The following is a 16,935-nucleotide window of genomic DNA, read 5'->3' as shown; positions in this document are numbered from 1 at the left end:
AGTACGTGTTGAGAAAAGTGCAATGTGTTTGTGTGTTATTGTTCATTATATATATTCATTTTAATCTTTAAACAGAACTGCAGTACTACGTAACATTTATCGCTTTCTCACTGACGGTGACGGGTGACCAAAAAAGTGAATGGTTCAAAACAATATTGCATGTTCAAGCTCATAGAAAATAGTAATTTCACAACTTCAGGTTTTCTGAAACAGAATACAACTTTAGATTCATCTCTGGCCAGCCATTGATTTTAGGACACGTGTAGCAATTTATTGTAATTTGTATCAAATTAAAACCGCTGACAAAGATTGAAAACTCTTTTCTGAACCAATCTTTCTGGTTTCACAATGTCTTGCCAACACCGTTCCTTACATTACATTTGATTGAAAAAGGTATGTAGTATTGATGGCGCAAAGAAAGTAACGTCAAGGCTCTGTTAGCAGAGTTCGAGGCCAAGGTAGAGGGGAAGCTGGTTCTGGAACTTTGTTGACCTTGCAGTGGCCAATCAGTGCTTTCCTGAACTTATGCAACTCTTTGCGGGTGAGGTACAAACAAATGCATATTTTTCCTTTCCAAATGTCAAAAATTAGGTGCTCTAAAACTCCCAAATACCATTGATGCTAGGCATAAACGTAGCAAAATATAGTTTCAAACAGTGAGTGTAAATCATGATGTTCTGAGAATAAAAGTTTAATGTAGAAGAATTTAAAACCAGTCACCTGACCCATTTCACAAAAACCCAGAACAAAAGAAATCATACATGGCAGAGACTGCAGTTCCAAGTACTTTATTGAATTTCACAAAATGGTTGATGCCATACAGGAAAGACTGCTTTCAGAATGTGGTGAGGAACCTGAGAACAGAAATATCATTTACACAGTTTGCAACAGTCATCTCAACTTTTAAACAATTTGGATTTTTCTTCATCCGCACTCATTAACCATTTAATCTGTTTGCGACTTACAGCGGGGATCCTTTAGGTCAATGGTTGCATTTTCACACCGGAACCATGGAGTGCTGCCACCTGGGACGTTGTTGGGATGACATTGGAATGTGTCTTGTTCTTGGAGGAACAGTCATTTGTACGTTTAAGTTGATAGGTGGCATATTACGACCAGAAACCCCTCCAGCGGGAGAAAATAACTCTGACATGCCAGGTTGGATTTGAATCCCCACTTGCTGAGTCTTGGGCTGGAAGCCGGACGGGGACTGGTAGCCAGCCTGCTGGGGCTTGGGCTGGTAGCCGGACGGATACTGGTAGCCGGCCTCCTGGGGCTTGGGCTGGTAGCCGGACGGGGACTGGTGGTGGGGCTGCTGGGGCTTGGGCTGGTAGCCGGACGGGGACTGGTGGTGGGGCTGCTGGGGCTTGGGCTGGTAGCCGGACGGGGACTGGTAGACAGCCTGCTGGGGCTTGGGCTGGTAGCCGGACGGGGATTGGTGGTGGGGCTGCTTGGGCTGGTAGGCGGACGGGGACTGGTAGCCAGCCTGCTGGTGCTTGGTCTGGTAGCCGGACGGGTACTGGTAGCCGGCCTCCTGGGGCTTGGGCTGGTAGCCGGACGGGGACTGGTGGTGGGGCTGCTGGGGCTGCTGGGGCTTGGGCTGGTAGCCGGATGGGGACTGGTAGCCAGCCTGCTGGGGCTGGTAGCCGGCCGGGGAGTGGTAGCCAGCCTGCTGGGGCTTGGGCTGGTAGCCGGACGGGGACTGGTAGCCGGCCTGCTGGGGCTTGGGCTGGTATCCGGACGGGGACTGGTGGTGGGGCTGCTGGGGCTTGGGCTGGTAGCCGGACGGGGACTGGTGGTGGGGCTGCTGGGGCTGGGGCTTGGGCTGGTAGACTGATGGCTGGGGCTCGGAAGGGGGCTGAGGACCAGCTTTCATAACAATTCCCCCACTTGAAGCAATACCAGAGACAAATCTTTTTCCATTTTCGGGTGAGACATAATCCCACATGCCAGCTTTGGTCTGGATGACACCTTTTGCATTGGGGTTGGAGCCGTAACTAGAAACACTTCCCTGTGGACTGTACCCATCTACTTGCCCAACTGCACTGTGACTGGATCCAGAACTACCTATAAACCTTCCAGCCTGTGCAGAGCTCTCAATATCAGAAGGAAGCACTAGTTTGTGGTTTCTTGTGTATTCAAAGAGAGGCTCAATGCCACTGGAGCCTCCTCTTCTCTCACCGAGTGCTAGAAAAGAAAACATTTCAAAAGATCAGTAAACAAGTTGCTACATTGAAACTGTAGCTAGTGTAGCATGAATTCTTACCATTTGATTGCTGCCCGAGAGTCAACAGTGAGAGCACAAGCACTCTGAAAAAAGAAGTCAACGTGAACAAAACATGATAGAAGAACTAAACATCTGCTCGAACCAAGAAGAGTAACTGTAACTGTACCTCACACAAAATCCAAAATACATTTTGGGATCTCAAGCTGACGCTAAACAGCTTGCAATTTGTGTCTCTGCTAACAGGCGACAGAAGAAGAAACTAGTGTGTCAGTTTCATGACTGTTGCACAGACTGTGGTCCTTTTCAAGTGTTGCTGCCGACCAATCACGTCTCACGCTGATGAAGTAATTGCAATCAGGTTGGGATGTCCACTCTAACAACCTGGGCAGGTGTTGCAAATGTAGCTCATTTGTTTAGTTTAGTTTGTAAATCTAATCTAAACGTCAATTCACACAAATTACAAATGTTAACTGGCTCCAAAACAAATGTCCTCTTACAGACAGTGTAAAGTACTTTGGGTTTTATTTGTTGAGGTTTTCAGATTTTGACCTCTGAGATTTTAGCCTTAATTAAAACATAAGTTTAAATAGAACTAGGAACTAGAGAGAAGGTTGTTGCTCTGCTATTTAGCTCTTCATCTAAACATTATGAAGCTGTATTAAAATGACCTTGAAGTACGTGTTGCGAAAAGTGCAATGTGTTTGAGTGTTATTGTACATTATATATTCATATTGATTTTTAGTGCAGTACTACGTAACATTTATCGCTTTCTCACTGACGGTGACGGGTGACCAAAAAAGTGAATGGTTCAAAACAATATTGCATGCATAGAAAATAGTAATTTCACAACTTCAGGTTTTCTGAAACAGAATATAACTTTAGATTCATCTCTGGCCAGCCATTGATTTTAGGACACGTGTAGGAAGCTTATTTTTTTATTTAGGAAGCTTGTTCTGGATCTTTGTCTCCTTTGACTTCGTAGTGACCAATCAGGACGTTTTTGGTTTCGTCCAGCTCTTTGCAAGAGGGGTACTGTAAGAACAAATGACAGACTGATATCTGAAAACCTGCGTCAGCTTGGTATATAGAAGGTAACATATGTAACTGCAGAGATAGGTGACCTTGTTTCACCTTCGCTAGCTCCATCAGGACCTTTCGAAAGCCATCCACACCACACTCACCAATGCACCGTCATCTATAGACATCAGTGAACTAACAAATGCATATTTTTCCTTTCCAAATGTCAAAAATTATTATTAGGTGCTCTAAAACTCCCAAATACCATTGATGCTAGGCATAAACGTAGCAAAATATAGTTTCAAACAGTGAGTGCAATTCATGATGTTCTGAGAAAAAAAGTTTAATGCAGAAGAATCTAAAACCAGTCACCTGACCCATTTCACAAAAACCCAGGACAAAAGAAATCATACATGGCAGAGACTGCAGTTCCAAGTATTTTATTGAACGTCACAAAATGGTTGATGTCAGGACGGACTGCTTTCGGAACGTGGTCAGGAACCTGAGAACAGAATAATTTAGACAGTTTGCAACAGTCATCTCAACTTTTAAACAATTTGGATTGGATTTTTCTTCACCCGCACTCATATGTAGCATTAACCATTTAATCTGTTTGAGACTTACAGTGGGGATCCTTTAGGTCAATGGTTGCCGTTTCACACCGGAACCATGGAGTGCTGCCACCTGGGACGTTGTTGGGATGACATTGGAATGTGTCTTGTTCTTGGAGGAACAGTCATTTGTACGTTTAAGTTGATAGGCGGCATATTACGACCAGAAACCCCTCCAGCGGGAGAAAATAACTCTGACATGCCAGGTTGGATTTGAATCCCCACTTGCTGGGGCTTTGGCTTGTAGACGGCCTGCTGGGGCTTGGACGAGTATGGGTAGCGGGGCTGCTGGGACTTGGACAGGTAGCGGGGCTGCAGGGGCTTGGACGGGTAGCGGGGCTGCAGGGGCTTGGACGGGTAGCGGGGCTGCAGGGGCTTGGACGGGTAGACGGGCTGCTGGGGCTTGGACGGGTAGCGGGGCTGCAGGGGCTTGGACGGGTAGCGGGGCTGCAGGGGCTTGGACGGGTAGACGGGCTGCTGGGGCTTGGACAGGTAGACGGGCTGCTGGGGCTTGGACGGGTAGACGGGCTGCTGGGGCTTGGACGGGTAGCGGGGCTGCAGGGGCTTGGACGGGTAGACGGGCTGCTGGGGCTTGGACGGGTAGACCGACGAGGACGGGTAGCGGGACTGCTGGGGCTTGGACAGGTAGACTGATGGCTTGGGCTCGGAAGGGGGCCGAGGACCAGGTTTCCTAACAATTCCCCCACTTGAAGCAATACCAGAGACAAATCTTTTTCCATTTTCAGGTGAGACATAATCCCACATGCCAGCTTTCGTCTGGATGACACCTTTCGCATTGGGGTTGGAGCCGTAACTAGAAACACTTCCCTCTGGACTGTACCTTTCCACTTGCCCACCTGCACTGTGACTGGATCCAGAACTACCTAGAAACCCTTCAGACTGTGCAGAACTCTCAACAGTAGACGGAAAAGCTAGTTTGTGGTTTATTGGATAATCAAACTTAATGCCAATGGAGCCTCCTCTTCTCTCACTGATTGCTAGAAAAGAAAACATTTCAAAGATCAGTTTTGTAAACAAGTTGCTACATTGAAACTGTAGTTAGTGTAGCATGAATTCTTACCATTTGATTGCTGCCCAAAAGTCAGTGAGACCACAAGCACTCTGAAAAAAAGAAGACAACGTGAACAAAACATGATATTAGAACTAAACATCTGCTCGAACCAAGAAGAGTAACTGTACCTCACACAAAATCCAAAATACATTTTGGGATCTCAAGCTGACGCTAAACAGCTTGCAAATTGTGTCGCTGCTAACAGGAAACAGAATAAGAAACTAGTGTGTCAGTTTCATGACTGTTGCACAGACTGTGGTCCTTTTCAAGTGTTGGTGCCGACCAATCACGTCTCACGCTGATGAAGTAATTGCAATCAGGTTGGGATGTCCACTCTAACAACCTGGGCAGGTGTTTGACATTTAGCTCATTTGTTTAGTTTAGTTTGTAAATCTAATCCAAATGTCCATTCACACAAATTACAAATGTTAACTGGCTGCAAAACAAATGTCCTCTTACAGACAGTGTAAAGTACTTTGGGTTTTATTTGTTGAGGTTTTCAGATTTTGACCTCTGAGATTTTAGCCTCAATTAAAACAACACAAGTTTAAACAGAACTAGAAACTAGAGAGAAGGTTGTTGCTTTGCTGTTTATCTCTTCATCTAAACATTATGAAGCTGTATTAAAATGACCTTGAAGTACATGTTGAGAAAAGTGCAATATGTTTGAGTGTTATTGTACATTATATATTCATATTGATTTTTAGTGCAGTACTACGTAACATTTATCGCTTTCTCACTGACGGTGACGGGTGACCAACAAAGTGAATGGTTCAAAACAATATTGCATGTTCAAGCTCATAGAATATAGTAATTTCACAACTTCAGGTTTTCTGAAACAGAATACAACTTTAGATTCATCTCTGGCCAGCCATTGATTTTAGGACACGTGTAGCAATTTATTGTAATTTAAATCAAAGAAAAACTGCTGACAAAGATTGAAAACTCTTCTGAAACAGTGTTTCTGGTTTCACAATGTCTTGCCAATACCGTTCGTTACATTTGATTGAAAAAGGTATGTAGTATTGATGGCGCAAAGAAAGTAACGTCAAGGCTCTGTTAGCAGAGTTCGAGGCCAAGGTAGAGGGGAAGCTGCTTCTGGAACTTTGTTGACCTTGCAGTGGCCAATCAGTGCTTTCCTGAACTTATGCAACTCTTTGCGGGTGAGGTACAAACAAATGCATATTTTTCCTTTCCAAATGTCAAATTATTAGGTGCTCTAAAACTCCCAAATACCATTGATGCTAGGCATAAACGTAGCAAAATATAGTTTCAAACAGTGAGTGCAATTCATGATGTTCCGAGAAAACAAGTTTAATGCAGAAGAATCTAAAACCAGTCACCTGACCCATTTCACAAAAACCCAGAACAAAAGAAATCATACATGGCAGAGACTGCAGTTCCAAGTATTTTATTGAACGTCACAAAATGGTTGATGTCAGGACGGACTGCTTTCGGAACGTGGTCAGGAACCTGAGAACAGAATAATTTAGACAGTTTGCAACAGTCATCTCAACTTTTAAACAATTTGGATTGGATTTTTCTTCACCCGCACTCATATGTAGCATTAACCATTTAATCTGTTTGAGACTTACAGCGGGGATCCTTTAGGTCAATGGTTGCATTTTCACACCGGAACCATGGAGTGCTGCCACCTGGGACGTTGTTGGGATGACATTGGAATGTGTCTTCTTCTTGGAGGAACAGTCATTTGTACGTTTAAGTTGATAGGCGGCATATTACGACCAGAAACCCCTCCAGCGGGAGAAAATAACTCTGACATGCCAGGTTGGATTTGAATCCCCACTTGCTGAGTCTTGGGCTGGAAGCCGGACGGGGACTGGTAGCCAGCCTGCTGGGGCTGGTAGCCGGACGGGGACTGGTGGTGGGGCTGCTTGGGCTGGTAGGCGGACGGGGACTGGTAGACAGCCTGCTGGGGCTTGGGCTGGTAGCCGGACGGGGACTGGTGGTGGGGCTGCTTGGGCTGGTAGGCGGACGGGGACTGGTAGCCAGCCTGCTGGGGCTTGGGCTGGTAGCCGGACGGGGACTGGTGGTGGGGCTGCTGGGGCTTGGGCTGGTAGCCGGACGGGAACTGGTAGCCGGCCTCCTGGGGCTTGGGCTGGTAGCCGGACGTGGACTGGTGGTGGGGCTGCTGGGGCTTGGGCTGGTAGCCGGACGGGGACTGGTGGTGGGGCTGCTGGGGCTTGGCCTGGTAGCCGGATGGGGACTGGTAGCCTGCCTGCTGGGGCTGGTAGCCGGCCGGGGACTGGTAGCCAGCCTGCTGGGGCTGGTAGCCAGCCTGCTGGGGCTTGGGCTGGTAGCCGGACGGGTACTGGTAGCCGGCCTCCTGGGGCTTGGGCCGGTAGCCGGACGGGGACTGGTGGTGGGGCTGCTGGGGCTTGGGCTGGTAGCTGGACGGGGACTGGTGGTGGGGCTGCTGGGGCTGGGGCTTGGGCTGGTAGACTGATGGCTGGGGCTCGGAAGGGGGCTGAGGACCAGCTTTCATAACAATTCCCCCACTTGAAGCTATACCAGAGACAAATCTTTCTCCATTTTCGGGTGAGACATAATCCCACATGCCAGCTTTGGTCTGGATGACACCTTTTGCATTGGGGTTGGAGCCGTAACTAGAAACACTTCCCTGTGGACTGTACCTATCTACTTGCCCAACTGCACTGTGACTGGATCCAGAACTACCTAGAAACCTTCCAGCCTGTGCAGAGCTCTCAATATCAGAAGGAAGCACTAGTTTGTGGTTGCTTGTGTATTCAAAGAGAGGCTCAATGCCACTGGAGCCTCCTCTTCTCTCACCGAGTGCTAGAAAAGAAAACATTTCAAAAGATCAGTAAACAAGTTGCTACATTGAAACTGTAGCTAGTGTAGCATGAATTCTTACCATTTGATTGCTGCCCGAGAGTCAACAGTGAGAGTACAAGCACTCTGAAAAAAGAAGACAACGTGAACAAAACATGATATTAGAACTAAACATCTGCTCGAACCAAGAAGAGTAACTGTACCTCACACAAAATCCAAAATACATTTTGGGATCTCAAGCTGAAGCTAAACAGCTAGCAATTTCTGTCTCTGCTAACAGGAAACAGAACAAGAAACTAGTGTGTCAGTTTCATGACTGTTGCACAGACTGTGGTCCTTTTCAAGTGTTGCTGCCGACCAATCACGTCTCACGCTGATGAAGTAATTGGAATCAGGTTGGGATGTCCACTCTAAAAACCTTGGCAGGTGTTGCAAATGTAGCTCATTTGTTTAGTTTAGTTTGTAAATCTAATCTAAACGTCAATTCACACAAATTACAAATGTTAACTGGCTCCAAAACAAATGTCCTCTTACAGACAGTGTAAAGTACTTTGGGTTTTATTTGTTGAGGTTTTCAGATTTTGACCTCTGAGATTTTAGCCTTAATTAAAACATAAGTTTAAACAGAACTAGGAACTAGAGAGAAGGTTGTTGCTCTGCTATTTAGCTCTTCATCTAAACATTATGAAGCTGTATTAAAATGACCTTGAAGTACGTGTTGCGAAAAGTGCAATGTATTTCACTGTTATTGTACATTATATATTCATATTGATTTTTAGTGCAGTACTACGTAACATTTATCGCTTTCTCACTGACGGTGACGGGTGACCAAAAAAGTGAATGGTTCAAAACAATATTGCATGCATAGAAAATAGTAATTTCACAACTTCAGGTTTTCTGAAACAGAATATAACTTTAGATTCATCTCTGGCCAGCCATTGATTTTAGGAAGCTTATTTTTTTATTTAGGAAGCTTGTTCTGGATCTTTGTCTCCTTTGACTTCGTAGTGACCAATCAGGACGTTTTTGGTTTCGTCCAGCTCTTTGCAAGAGGGGTACTGTAAGAACAAATGACAGACTGATATCTGAAAACCTGCGTCAGCTTGGTATATAGAAGGTAACATATGTAACTGCAGAGATAGGTGACCTTGTTTCACCTTCGCTAGCTCCATCAGGACCTTTCGAAAGCCATCCACACCACACTCACCAATGCACCGTCATCTATAGACATCAGTGAACTAACAAATGCATATTTGTCCTTTCCAAATGTCAAAATGTAGGTGCTCTAAAACTCCCAAATACCATTGATGCTAGGCATGAACGTAGCAAAATATAGTTTCAAACAGTGAGTGTAAATCATGATGTTCTGAGAAAACAAGTTTAATGCAGAAGAATCTAAAACCAGTCACCTGACCCATTTCACAAAAACCCAGAACAAAAGAAATCATACATGGCAGAGACTGCAGTTCCAAGTATTTTATTGAACGTCACAAAATGGTTGATGTCAGGACGGACTGCTTTCGGAACGTGGTCAGGAACCTGAGAACAGAATAATTTAGACAGTTTGCAACAGTCATCTCAACTTTTAAACAAGTTGGATTGGATTTTTCTTCACCCGCACTCATATGTAGCATTAACCATTTAATCTGTTTGAGACTTACAGCGGGGATCCTTTAGGTCAATGGTTGCATTTTCACACCGGAACCATGGAGTGCTGCCACCTGGGACGTTGTTGGGATGACATTGGAATGTGTCTTGTTCTTGGAGGAACAGTCATTTGTACGTTTAAGTTGATAGGCGGCATATTACGACCAGAAACCCCTCCAGCGGGAGAAAATAACTCCGACATGCCAGGTTGGATTTGAATCCCCACTTGCTGGGGCTTGGGCTTGTAGACGGCCTGCTGGGGCTTGGACGAGTATGGGTAGCGGGGCTGCTGGGACTTGGACAGGTAGCGGGGCTGCTGGGGCTTGGACGGGTAGCGGGGCTGCAGGGGCTTGGACGGGTAGCGGGGCTGCAGGGGCTTGGACGGGTAGCGGGGCTGCAGGGGCTTGGACGGGTAGCGGGGCTGCAGGGGCTTGGACGGGTAGACGGGCTGCTGGGGCTTGGACGGGTAGACGGACGAGGACGGGTAGCGGGGCTGCAGGGGCTTGGACGGGTAGCGGGGCTGCAGGGGCTTGGACGGGTAGCGGGGCTGCTGGGGCTTGGACGGGTAGACGGACGAGGACGGGTAGCGGGGCTGCAGGGGCTTGGACGGGTAGCGGGGCTGCAGGGGCTTGGACGGGTAGACGGGCTGCTGGGGCTTGGACGGGTAGACAGGCTGCTGGGGCTTGGACGGGTAGACAGGCTGCTGGGGCTTGGACGGGTAGACAGGCTGCTGGGGCTTGGACGGGTAGCGGGGCTGCTGGGGCTTGGACGGGTAGACGGGCTGCTGGGGCTTGGACGGGTAGACGGGCTGCTGGGGCTTGGACGGGTAGACGGGCTGCTGGGGCTTGGACGGGTAGCGGGGCTGCAGGGGCTTGGACGGGTAGACTGACGAGGACGGGTAGCGGGGCTGCTGGGGCTTGGACGGGTAGACCGACGAGGACGGGTAGCGGGACTGCTGGGGCTTGGACAGGTAGACTGATGGCTGGGGCTCGGAAGGGGGCTGAGGACCAGGTTTCATAACAATTCCCCCACTTGAAGCAATACCAGAGACAAATCTTATTCCATTTTCGGGAGAGACATAATCCCACATGCCAGCTTTCGTCTGGATGACACCTTTCGCATTGGGGTTGGAGCCGTAACTAGAAACACTTCCCTCTGGACTGTACCTTTCCACTTGCCCACCTGCACTGTGACTGGATCCAGAACTACCTAGAAACCCTTCAGACTGTGCAGAACTCTCAACAGTAGACGGAAAAGCTAGTTTGTGGTTTATTGGATAATCAAACTTAATGCCAATGGAGCCTCCTCTTCTCTCACTGATTGCTAGAAAAGAAAACATTTCAAAGATCAGTTTTGTAAACAAGTTGCTACATTGAAACTGTAGCTAGTGTAGCATGAATTCTTACCATTTGATTGCTGCCCAAAAGTCAGTGAGACCACAAGCACTCTGAAAAAAAGAAGACAACGTGAACAAAACATGATATTAGAACTAAACATCTGCTCGAACCAAGAAGAGTAACTGTACCTCACACAAAATCCAAAATACATTTTGGGATCTCAAGCTGACGCTAAACAGCTTGCAAATTGTGTCGCTGCTAACAGGAAACAGAGCAAGAAACTAGTGTGTCAGTTTCATGACTGTTGCACAGACTGTGGTCCTTTTCAAGTTTTGGTGCCGACCAATCACGTCTCACGCTGATGAAGTAATTGCAATCAGGTTGGGATGTCCACTCTAACAACCTGGGCAGGTGTTGCAAATGTAGCTCATTTGTTTAGTTTAGTTTGTAAATCTAATCCAAATGTCAATTCACACAAATTACAAATGTTAACTGGCTCCAAAACAAATGTCCTCTTACAGACAGTGTAAAGTACTTTGGGTTTTATTTGTTGAGGTTTTCAGATTTTGACCTCTGAGATTTTAGCCTCAATTAAAACAACACAAGTTTAAACAGAACTAGGAACTAGAGAGAAGGTTGTTGCTCTGCTGTTTAGCTCTTCATCTAAACATTATGAAGCTGTATTAGAATGACCTTGAAGTACATGTTGAGAAAAGTGCAATATGTTTAAATGTTATTGTACATTATATATTCATATTGATTTTTAGTGCAGTACTACGTAACATTTATCGCTTTCTCACTGACGGTGACGGGTGACCAACAAAGTGAATGGTTCAAAACAATATTGCATGTTCAAGCTCATAGAATATAGTAATTTCACAACTTCAGGTTTTCTGAAACAGAATACAACTTTAGATTCATCTCTGGCCAGCCATTGATTTTACGACACGTGTAGCGATTTATTGTAATTTGTATCAAAGAAAAACTGCTGACAAAGATTGAAAACTCTTCTGAAACAGTGTTTCTGGTTTCACAATGTCTTGCCAATGCCGTTCGTTACATTACCTCATTAGATTGAAAATGTAGTATTGTAGCGCAAAGAAAGAAAAGTAACGTCAAGGCTTCGAGGCTCTTTTAGTGGCATTTGAGGTAGAGAGGAAGCTTGTTCTGGATCTTTGTCTCCTTTGACTTCGCAGTGACCAATCAGGACGTTTTTGGTCTTGTCCAGCTCTTTGCAAGAGGGGTACTGTAAGAACAAATGAAAGACTGATATCTGAAAACCTGCGTCAGCGTGGTATATAGAAGGTAACATATGTAACTGCAGAGATAGGTGACCTTGTTTCACCTTCGCTAGCTCCATCAGGACCTTTCGAAAGCCATCCACACCACACTCACCAATGCACCGTCATCTATAGACATCAGTGAACTAACAAATGCATATTTTTCCTTTCCAAATGTCAAAATGTAGGTGCTCTAAAACTCCCAAATACCATTGATGCTAGGCATGAACGTAGCAAAATATAGTTTCAAACAGTGAGTGTAAATCATGATGTTCTGAGAAAACAAGTTTAATGCAGAAGAATTTAAAACCAGTCACCTGACCCATTTCACAAAAACCCAGAACAAAAGAAATCATACATGGCAGAGACTGCAGTTCCAAGTATTTTATTGAACGTTACAAAATGGTTGATGTCAGGACGGACTGCTTTCGGAACGTGGTCAGGAACCTGAGAACAGAATAATTTAGACAGTTTGCAACAGTCATCTCAACTTTTAAACAATTTGGATTGGATTTTTCTTCACCCGCACTCATATGTAGCATTAACCATTTAATCTGTTTGAGACTTACAGCGGGGATCCTTTAGGTCAATGGTTGCAGTTTCACACCGGAACCATGGAGTGCTGCCACCTGGGACGTTGTTGGGATGACATTGGAATGTGTCTTGTTCTTGGAGGAACAGTCATTTGTACGTTTAAGTTGATAGGCGGCATATTACGACCAGAAACCCCTCCAGTGGGAGAAAATAACTCTGACATGCCAGGTTGGATTTGAATCCCCACTTGCTGAGTCTTGGGCTTGTAGCCGGACGGGGACTGGTGGTGGGGCTGCTGGGGCTGGTAGGCGGACGGGGACTGGTAGCCAGCCTGCTGGGGCTTGGGCTGGAAGCCGGACGGGGACTGGTGGTGGGGCTGCTGGGGCTTGGGTTGGAAGCCGGACGGGGACTGGTAGCCGGCCTGCTGGGGCTTGGGCTGGTAGCCGGACGGGGACTGGTAGCCAGCCTGTTGGGGCTTGGGCTGGTAGCCGGACGGGGACTGGTGGTGGGGCTGCTGGGGCTGGTAGCCGGATGGGGACTGGTAGCCAGCCTGCTGGGGCTGGTAGCCAGCCTGCTGGGGCTTGGGCTGGTAGCCGGACGGGGACTGGTAGCCGGCCAGCTGGGGCTGGTAGCCGGACGGGGACTGGTAGCCGGCCTGCTGGGGCCGGTAGCCAGCCTGCTGGGGCTGGTAGCCAGCCTGCTGGGGCATGGGCTGGTAGCCGGACGGGGACTGGTAGCCGGCCTGCTAGGGCTGGTAGCCGGACGGGGACTGGTAGCCGGCCTGCTGGGGCTGGTAGCCAGCCTGCTGGGGCTTGGGCTGGTAGCCGGACGGGGACTGGTGGTGGGGCTGCTGGGTCTTGGGCTGGTAGCCAGCCTGCTGGGGCTGGTAGCCGGACGGGGACTGGTAGCCAGCCTGCTGGAGCTTGGACTGGTAGACTGATGGCTGGGGCTCGGAAGGGGGCTGAGGACCAGCTTGCATAACAATTCCCCCACTTGAAGCAATACCAGACACAAATCTTTTTCCATTTTCGGGTGAGACATAATCCCACATGCCAGCTTTGGTCTGGATGACACCTTTTGCATTGGGGTTGGAGCCGTAACTAGAAACACTTCCCTCTGGACTGTACCTATCTACTTGCCCAACTGCACTGTGACTGGATCCAGAACTACCTATAAACCTTCCAGCCTGTGCAGAGCTCTCAATATCAGAAGGAAGCACTAGTTTGTGGTTTCTTGTGTATTCAAAGAGAGGCTCAATGCCACTGGAGCCTCCTCTTCTCTCACCGAGTGCTAGAAAAGAAAACATTTCAAAAGATCAGTAAACAAGTTGCTACATTGAAACTGTAGCTAGTGTAGCATGAATTCTTACCATTTGCATCCTGCCCGAGAGTCAACAGTGAGAGCACAAGCACTCTGAAAAAAGAAGACAACGTGAACAAAACATGATATTAGAACTAAACATCTGCTCGAACCAAGAAGAGTAACTGTACCTCAAACAAAATCCAAAATACATTTTGGGATCTGAAGCTGAAGCTAAACAGCTTACAAATTGTGTCTCTGCTAACAGGCGACAGAAGAAGAAACTAGTGTGTCAGTTTCATGACTGCTGCACAGACTGTGGTCCTTTTCAAGTGTTGCTGCCGACCAATCACGTCTCACGCTGATGAAGTAATTGCAATCAGGTTGGGATGTCCACTCTAACAACCTGGGCAGGTGTTGCAAATGTAGCTCATTTGTTTAGTTTAGTTTTTAGACCTAATCTAAAAGTCAATTAACACAAATTATAATTTACAATTATGTTTTTAAGAATGTTATTGTACATTATATATTCATATTGATTTTTTAGATTTTTTTAGCACTTTCTCACTGACGGTGACGGGTTATGACAAATGTGAAAGGGTTCAAATCATTATTGCATGTTCAAGTTCATAGAAAATAGCAATTGCACAACTTCTGGTTTCCTGATACAGAATACAACTTCAGATGTATCTGTTGGCAGACATTGTTTTTAGGACACGTGTAGTGATTTAATAATGCAATTTATTTGCATCGGAGAAGGCAACAGCTGACAAAGATTAAATACTGTATCATCATGTTACTGGTCGTAGCGCCGCGTCGTAGGGCCGCGTCGTAGGGCCGCGTCGTAGCGCCGCGTCTTAGCGCCGCGTCGTAGCGCCGCGTCGTAGCGCCGCGTCGTAGCGCCGCGTCGTAGCGCCGCGTCGTAGGGCTGTCGTAGGGCCGCGTCGTAGGGCCGCGTCGTAGGGCCGCGTCGTAGCACCGCGTCGTAGCACCACGTCGTAGCACCACGTCGTAGCGCCCATCTCAACCTACTTTGATCATTAAAGAACAGAAGTTAGCGCTGAATCACTGAATTTGAATTCTGTCCAAACTTTTTTTCGAACCACTGCTTGAAAGTGTTAAATGACAACATGTGATAAACAAATCGGAGGCTGGAACCAGGCAAGCTTTATTGGTTTTAAACTTAACAAAACACTGCTGGCAGATAAAAATCACACTCCTGCTCATAGCACATTTGCAGAAATGATGAAAAACAATAAAAGTTACATGAACGTTATGGTCGGTTTTTGGACAGGTACCGAGTCAGTCAAATGTAATTAGACTCAGAATATGGCCGTGTAAAGTATGTTCAATAATATTTACATCATAATCACAGTTGAAATGTCAGCAGTGGATGAAGGAAGTTAACATTTCAAAAAGCGGTTCACTGCATCAGAGCTCTACGTCTCTGTGGTTCAGATTTATTTGCATCATAAAACTGAAAACAACTCCTCAGAAGTCAGCTACATAAATATATATCTGTGGTGTATAGGTGTGTGTGTGTGCGTATGTGCGTGTGTGTGTGTGCTCACTACACAGCATGAATGCTCAGCTTTGGCAATTAAAATAAATATCTCAAAACTAAGCAAGAGCTCTCATACTTAGCTGCTAAATGATTTCCTATTTAGTTTCCACATAGCAAATATTCATAAAAGATGCTAACATCGCAGTTAATTTGCTACACTGTTTCCCTCCCACTGTAAGCACGACACTCACTTCCCCCTGTCGGTCTAAACAATGGCTACAAACAATGCCCTACGCCGGGCACGATTGTTAATATGCTACAAAAACAAGCAATCTCTAAGTTTGTCTTCAAGTCTCTGTGCAACATGAGAACTTCCAACGGGAGTCAGTCTGAACATCTCTAACATATAAAACCATAAGAGTCATCCTATCATTATCATACTCATGCACACGGATGTACGGTTCAGTGCTATTCTACTGTTTCTGGAAAGGATGCACAAAGTCACACAAACTCCAGTCTCTGATGTCAAAGTCAAACACGTTGTGTGATTGTGTCCAATGAGAGTCAAGACTTTTTTTTTTCGCGCCCCTGAACGCCTCAAATTGAGAAAAACTTCCAACTCAAAAAACGGAGAAATCGTTTGTTTTTCACATCGTCCAATCGGATGAACTGAGAGGCGGGCCTTTCGTGGTGACTGTGGCCGGATACCGAATATGAATATCAACCAACCCCTGGACAAAAAACAGCAGGCCTGGGATTTTGGGGATTAATATAAGCAGATCATGGTTTTGTGTTAACGTTCTCATTCATTCGGGGTTTTTTTTTTTTCTGGGTTTTTTAAGTTGCCTTTCAAAAAAGAAGAAAAGAAGATGCAGAAAACTGATGAATAAAAAACCCTGATCGTTTTTTGGGCCCATAAGTTTTTACATGGCTGAACCGTAAACAGGGGGTCGTGTGTGAAGGTGTCATCAAACACCGGAGAGTAACCAAACCATCCGTAGCACCAGCACCACGCGCCCAGGTACCATCATTCACTTGAATCTTTTCCTCCCATCAACAGACAAAAAGGAATCTTTCTGAAATTGTTCCCGGACCCGAAACGATATATTTGCGAAAAAAGACGTAAAGGACTCCTAATTAATGGCGGCTGAGCCACCAACATGAATAATAGATTAAACCAGGAGGTGAATTGGAACGCGGAGCCGCCAGAATCTCACATCTTCTTACGTAAAAAAACAAAACAGGAAGAGTCGGATTTCATTTCAAATCTGTCCGTTCAGGAAGCACCTCGTCATTCATAAAAACACAGAAATAAACGGTCGGGGGGGCGTGGGGGGGGGGGGGGTATACCATAAACCGGCGAGTCGGATTTCAGGGTTTTTAATCTGAGCCGGATGGACCTGAACCCGGCTTTCAGAGGTCCGGTTTGTCACGTCCATATTTACATAGCTGAGAAACTAAATCCTCACTTTCATGGCAACAGCATCTCCAAGGCAGCCGTATTTATTTAATATATATATCTATGTTGGTTTTTTTTGTGCCAGCGGTGATCATCATCTTTGGAGAGTCTCTCAGTCGCGTCTTATTTTTCCT

The 16,935-nt window shown here is 46.3% G+C and overlaps 2 protein-coding genes and 1 long non-coding RNA gene across 6 annotated transcripts in view; all 3 read right to left on the bottom strand.

The window, feature by feature from the left end:
* Positions 1 to 6,322: 6,322 nt before the first annotated feature.
* LOC117738767 (protein piccolo-like) lies at positions 6,323 to 10,943 on the bottom strand. Of its 2 annotated transcripts, none has more exons than XM_034544878.1 (4): positions 10,914 to 10,943; positions 7,824 to 7,867; positions 6,523 to 7,744; positions 6,323 to 6,400 (listed from the first exon to the last, which is right to left on the bottom strand). In XM_034544878.1, exons 1-3 carry the CDS (start codon positions 10,934 to 10,936, stop codon positions 6,555 to 6,557), a joined length of 1,257 nt encoding a protein of 418 aa, XP_034400769.1. In that variant the 5' UTR covers positions 10,937 to 10,943; the 3' UTR covers positions 6,323 to 6,400; positions 6,523 to 6,554. The 2 variants fall into 2 exon arrangements, with proteins under 2 accessions (XP_034400769.1, XP_034400768.1); XM_034544877.1 differs by lacking the exon at positions 10,914 to 10,943 and adding an exon at positions 7,945 to 8,043.
* LOC117738833 lies at positions 9,203 to 9,738 on the bottom strand. Its single transcript, XR_004610129.1, has 2 exons — positions 9,403 to 9,738; positions 9,203 to 9,280 (listed from the first exon to the last, which is right to left on the bottom strand). It is a non-coding gene; the product is annotated as an uncharacterized LOC117738833 (long non-coding RNA).
* Positions 10,944 to 13,282: 2,339 nt separating the features above from the next.
* LOC117738768 (voltage-dependent calcium channel gamma-7 subunit-like) overlaps positions 13,283 to 16,935 on the bottom strand; it is a 34,355-nt gene continuing 30,702 nt past the window's right edge. For 2 of the 3 annotated variants that reach the window (XM_034544879.1, XM_034544880.1), the window contains exon 6: positions 14,983 to 16,935. This exon is cut by the window's right edge and continues 1,483 nt beyond it. The gene's annotated coding sequence lies outside the window, so the exon portion shown is untranslated. Of the gene's footprint in view, positions 13,830 to 13,908; positions 13,953 to 14,982 lie in introns of those variants that run through there. The other variant, XR_004610114.1, reaches the window with a different exon arrangement.

This window comes from Cyclopterus lumpus, chromosome 11, assembly GCF_009769545.1.
Source record: "Cyclopterus lumpus isolate fCycLum1 chromosome 11, fCycLum1.pri, whole genome shotgun sequence".
In the NCBI taxonomy this organism is placed as follows: domain Eukaryota; kingdom Metazoa; phylum Chordata; class Actinopteri; order Perciformes; family Cyclopteridae; genus Cyclopterus; species Cyclopterus lumpus.
The sequence above is the reverse complement of the archived record's forward strand: the minus strand, read 5'-3'. Positions and strand labels throughout refer to the sequence as shown.

Excerpts from the sequence above, each read along its gene's own strand:
- LOC117738767 (XM_034544878.1), bottom strand. The coding sequence starts at position 10,936 with ATGTATTTTGGATTTTGTGTGAG. Across the intron at positions 7,868-10,913 it reads TATTTTGGATTTTGTGTGAG|AGTGCTTGTACTCTCACTGT; the intron begins GTACAGTTACTC and ends TTCTTTTTTCAG. Across the intron at positions 7,745-7,823 it reads TCTCGGGCAGCAATCAAATG|CACTCGGTGAGAGAAGAGGA; the intron begins GTAAGAATTCAT and ends TTTCTTTTCTAG.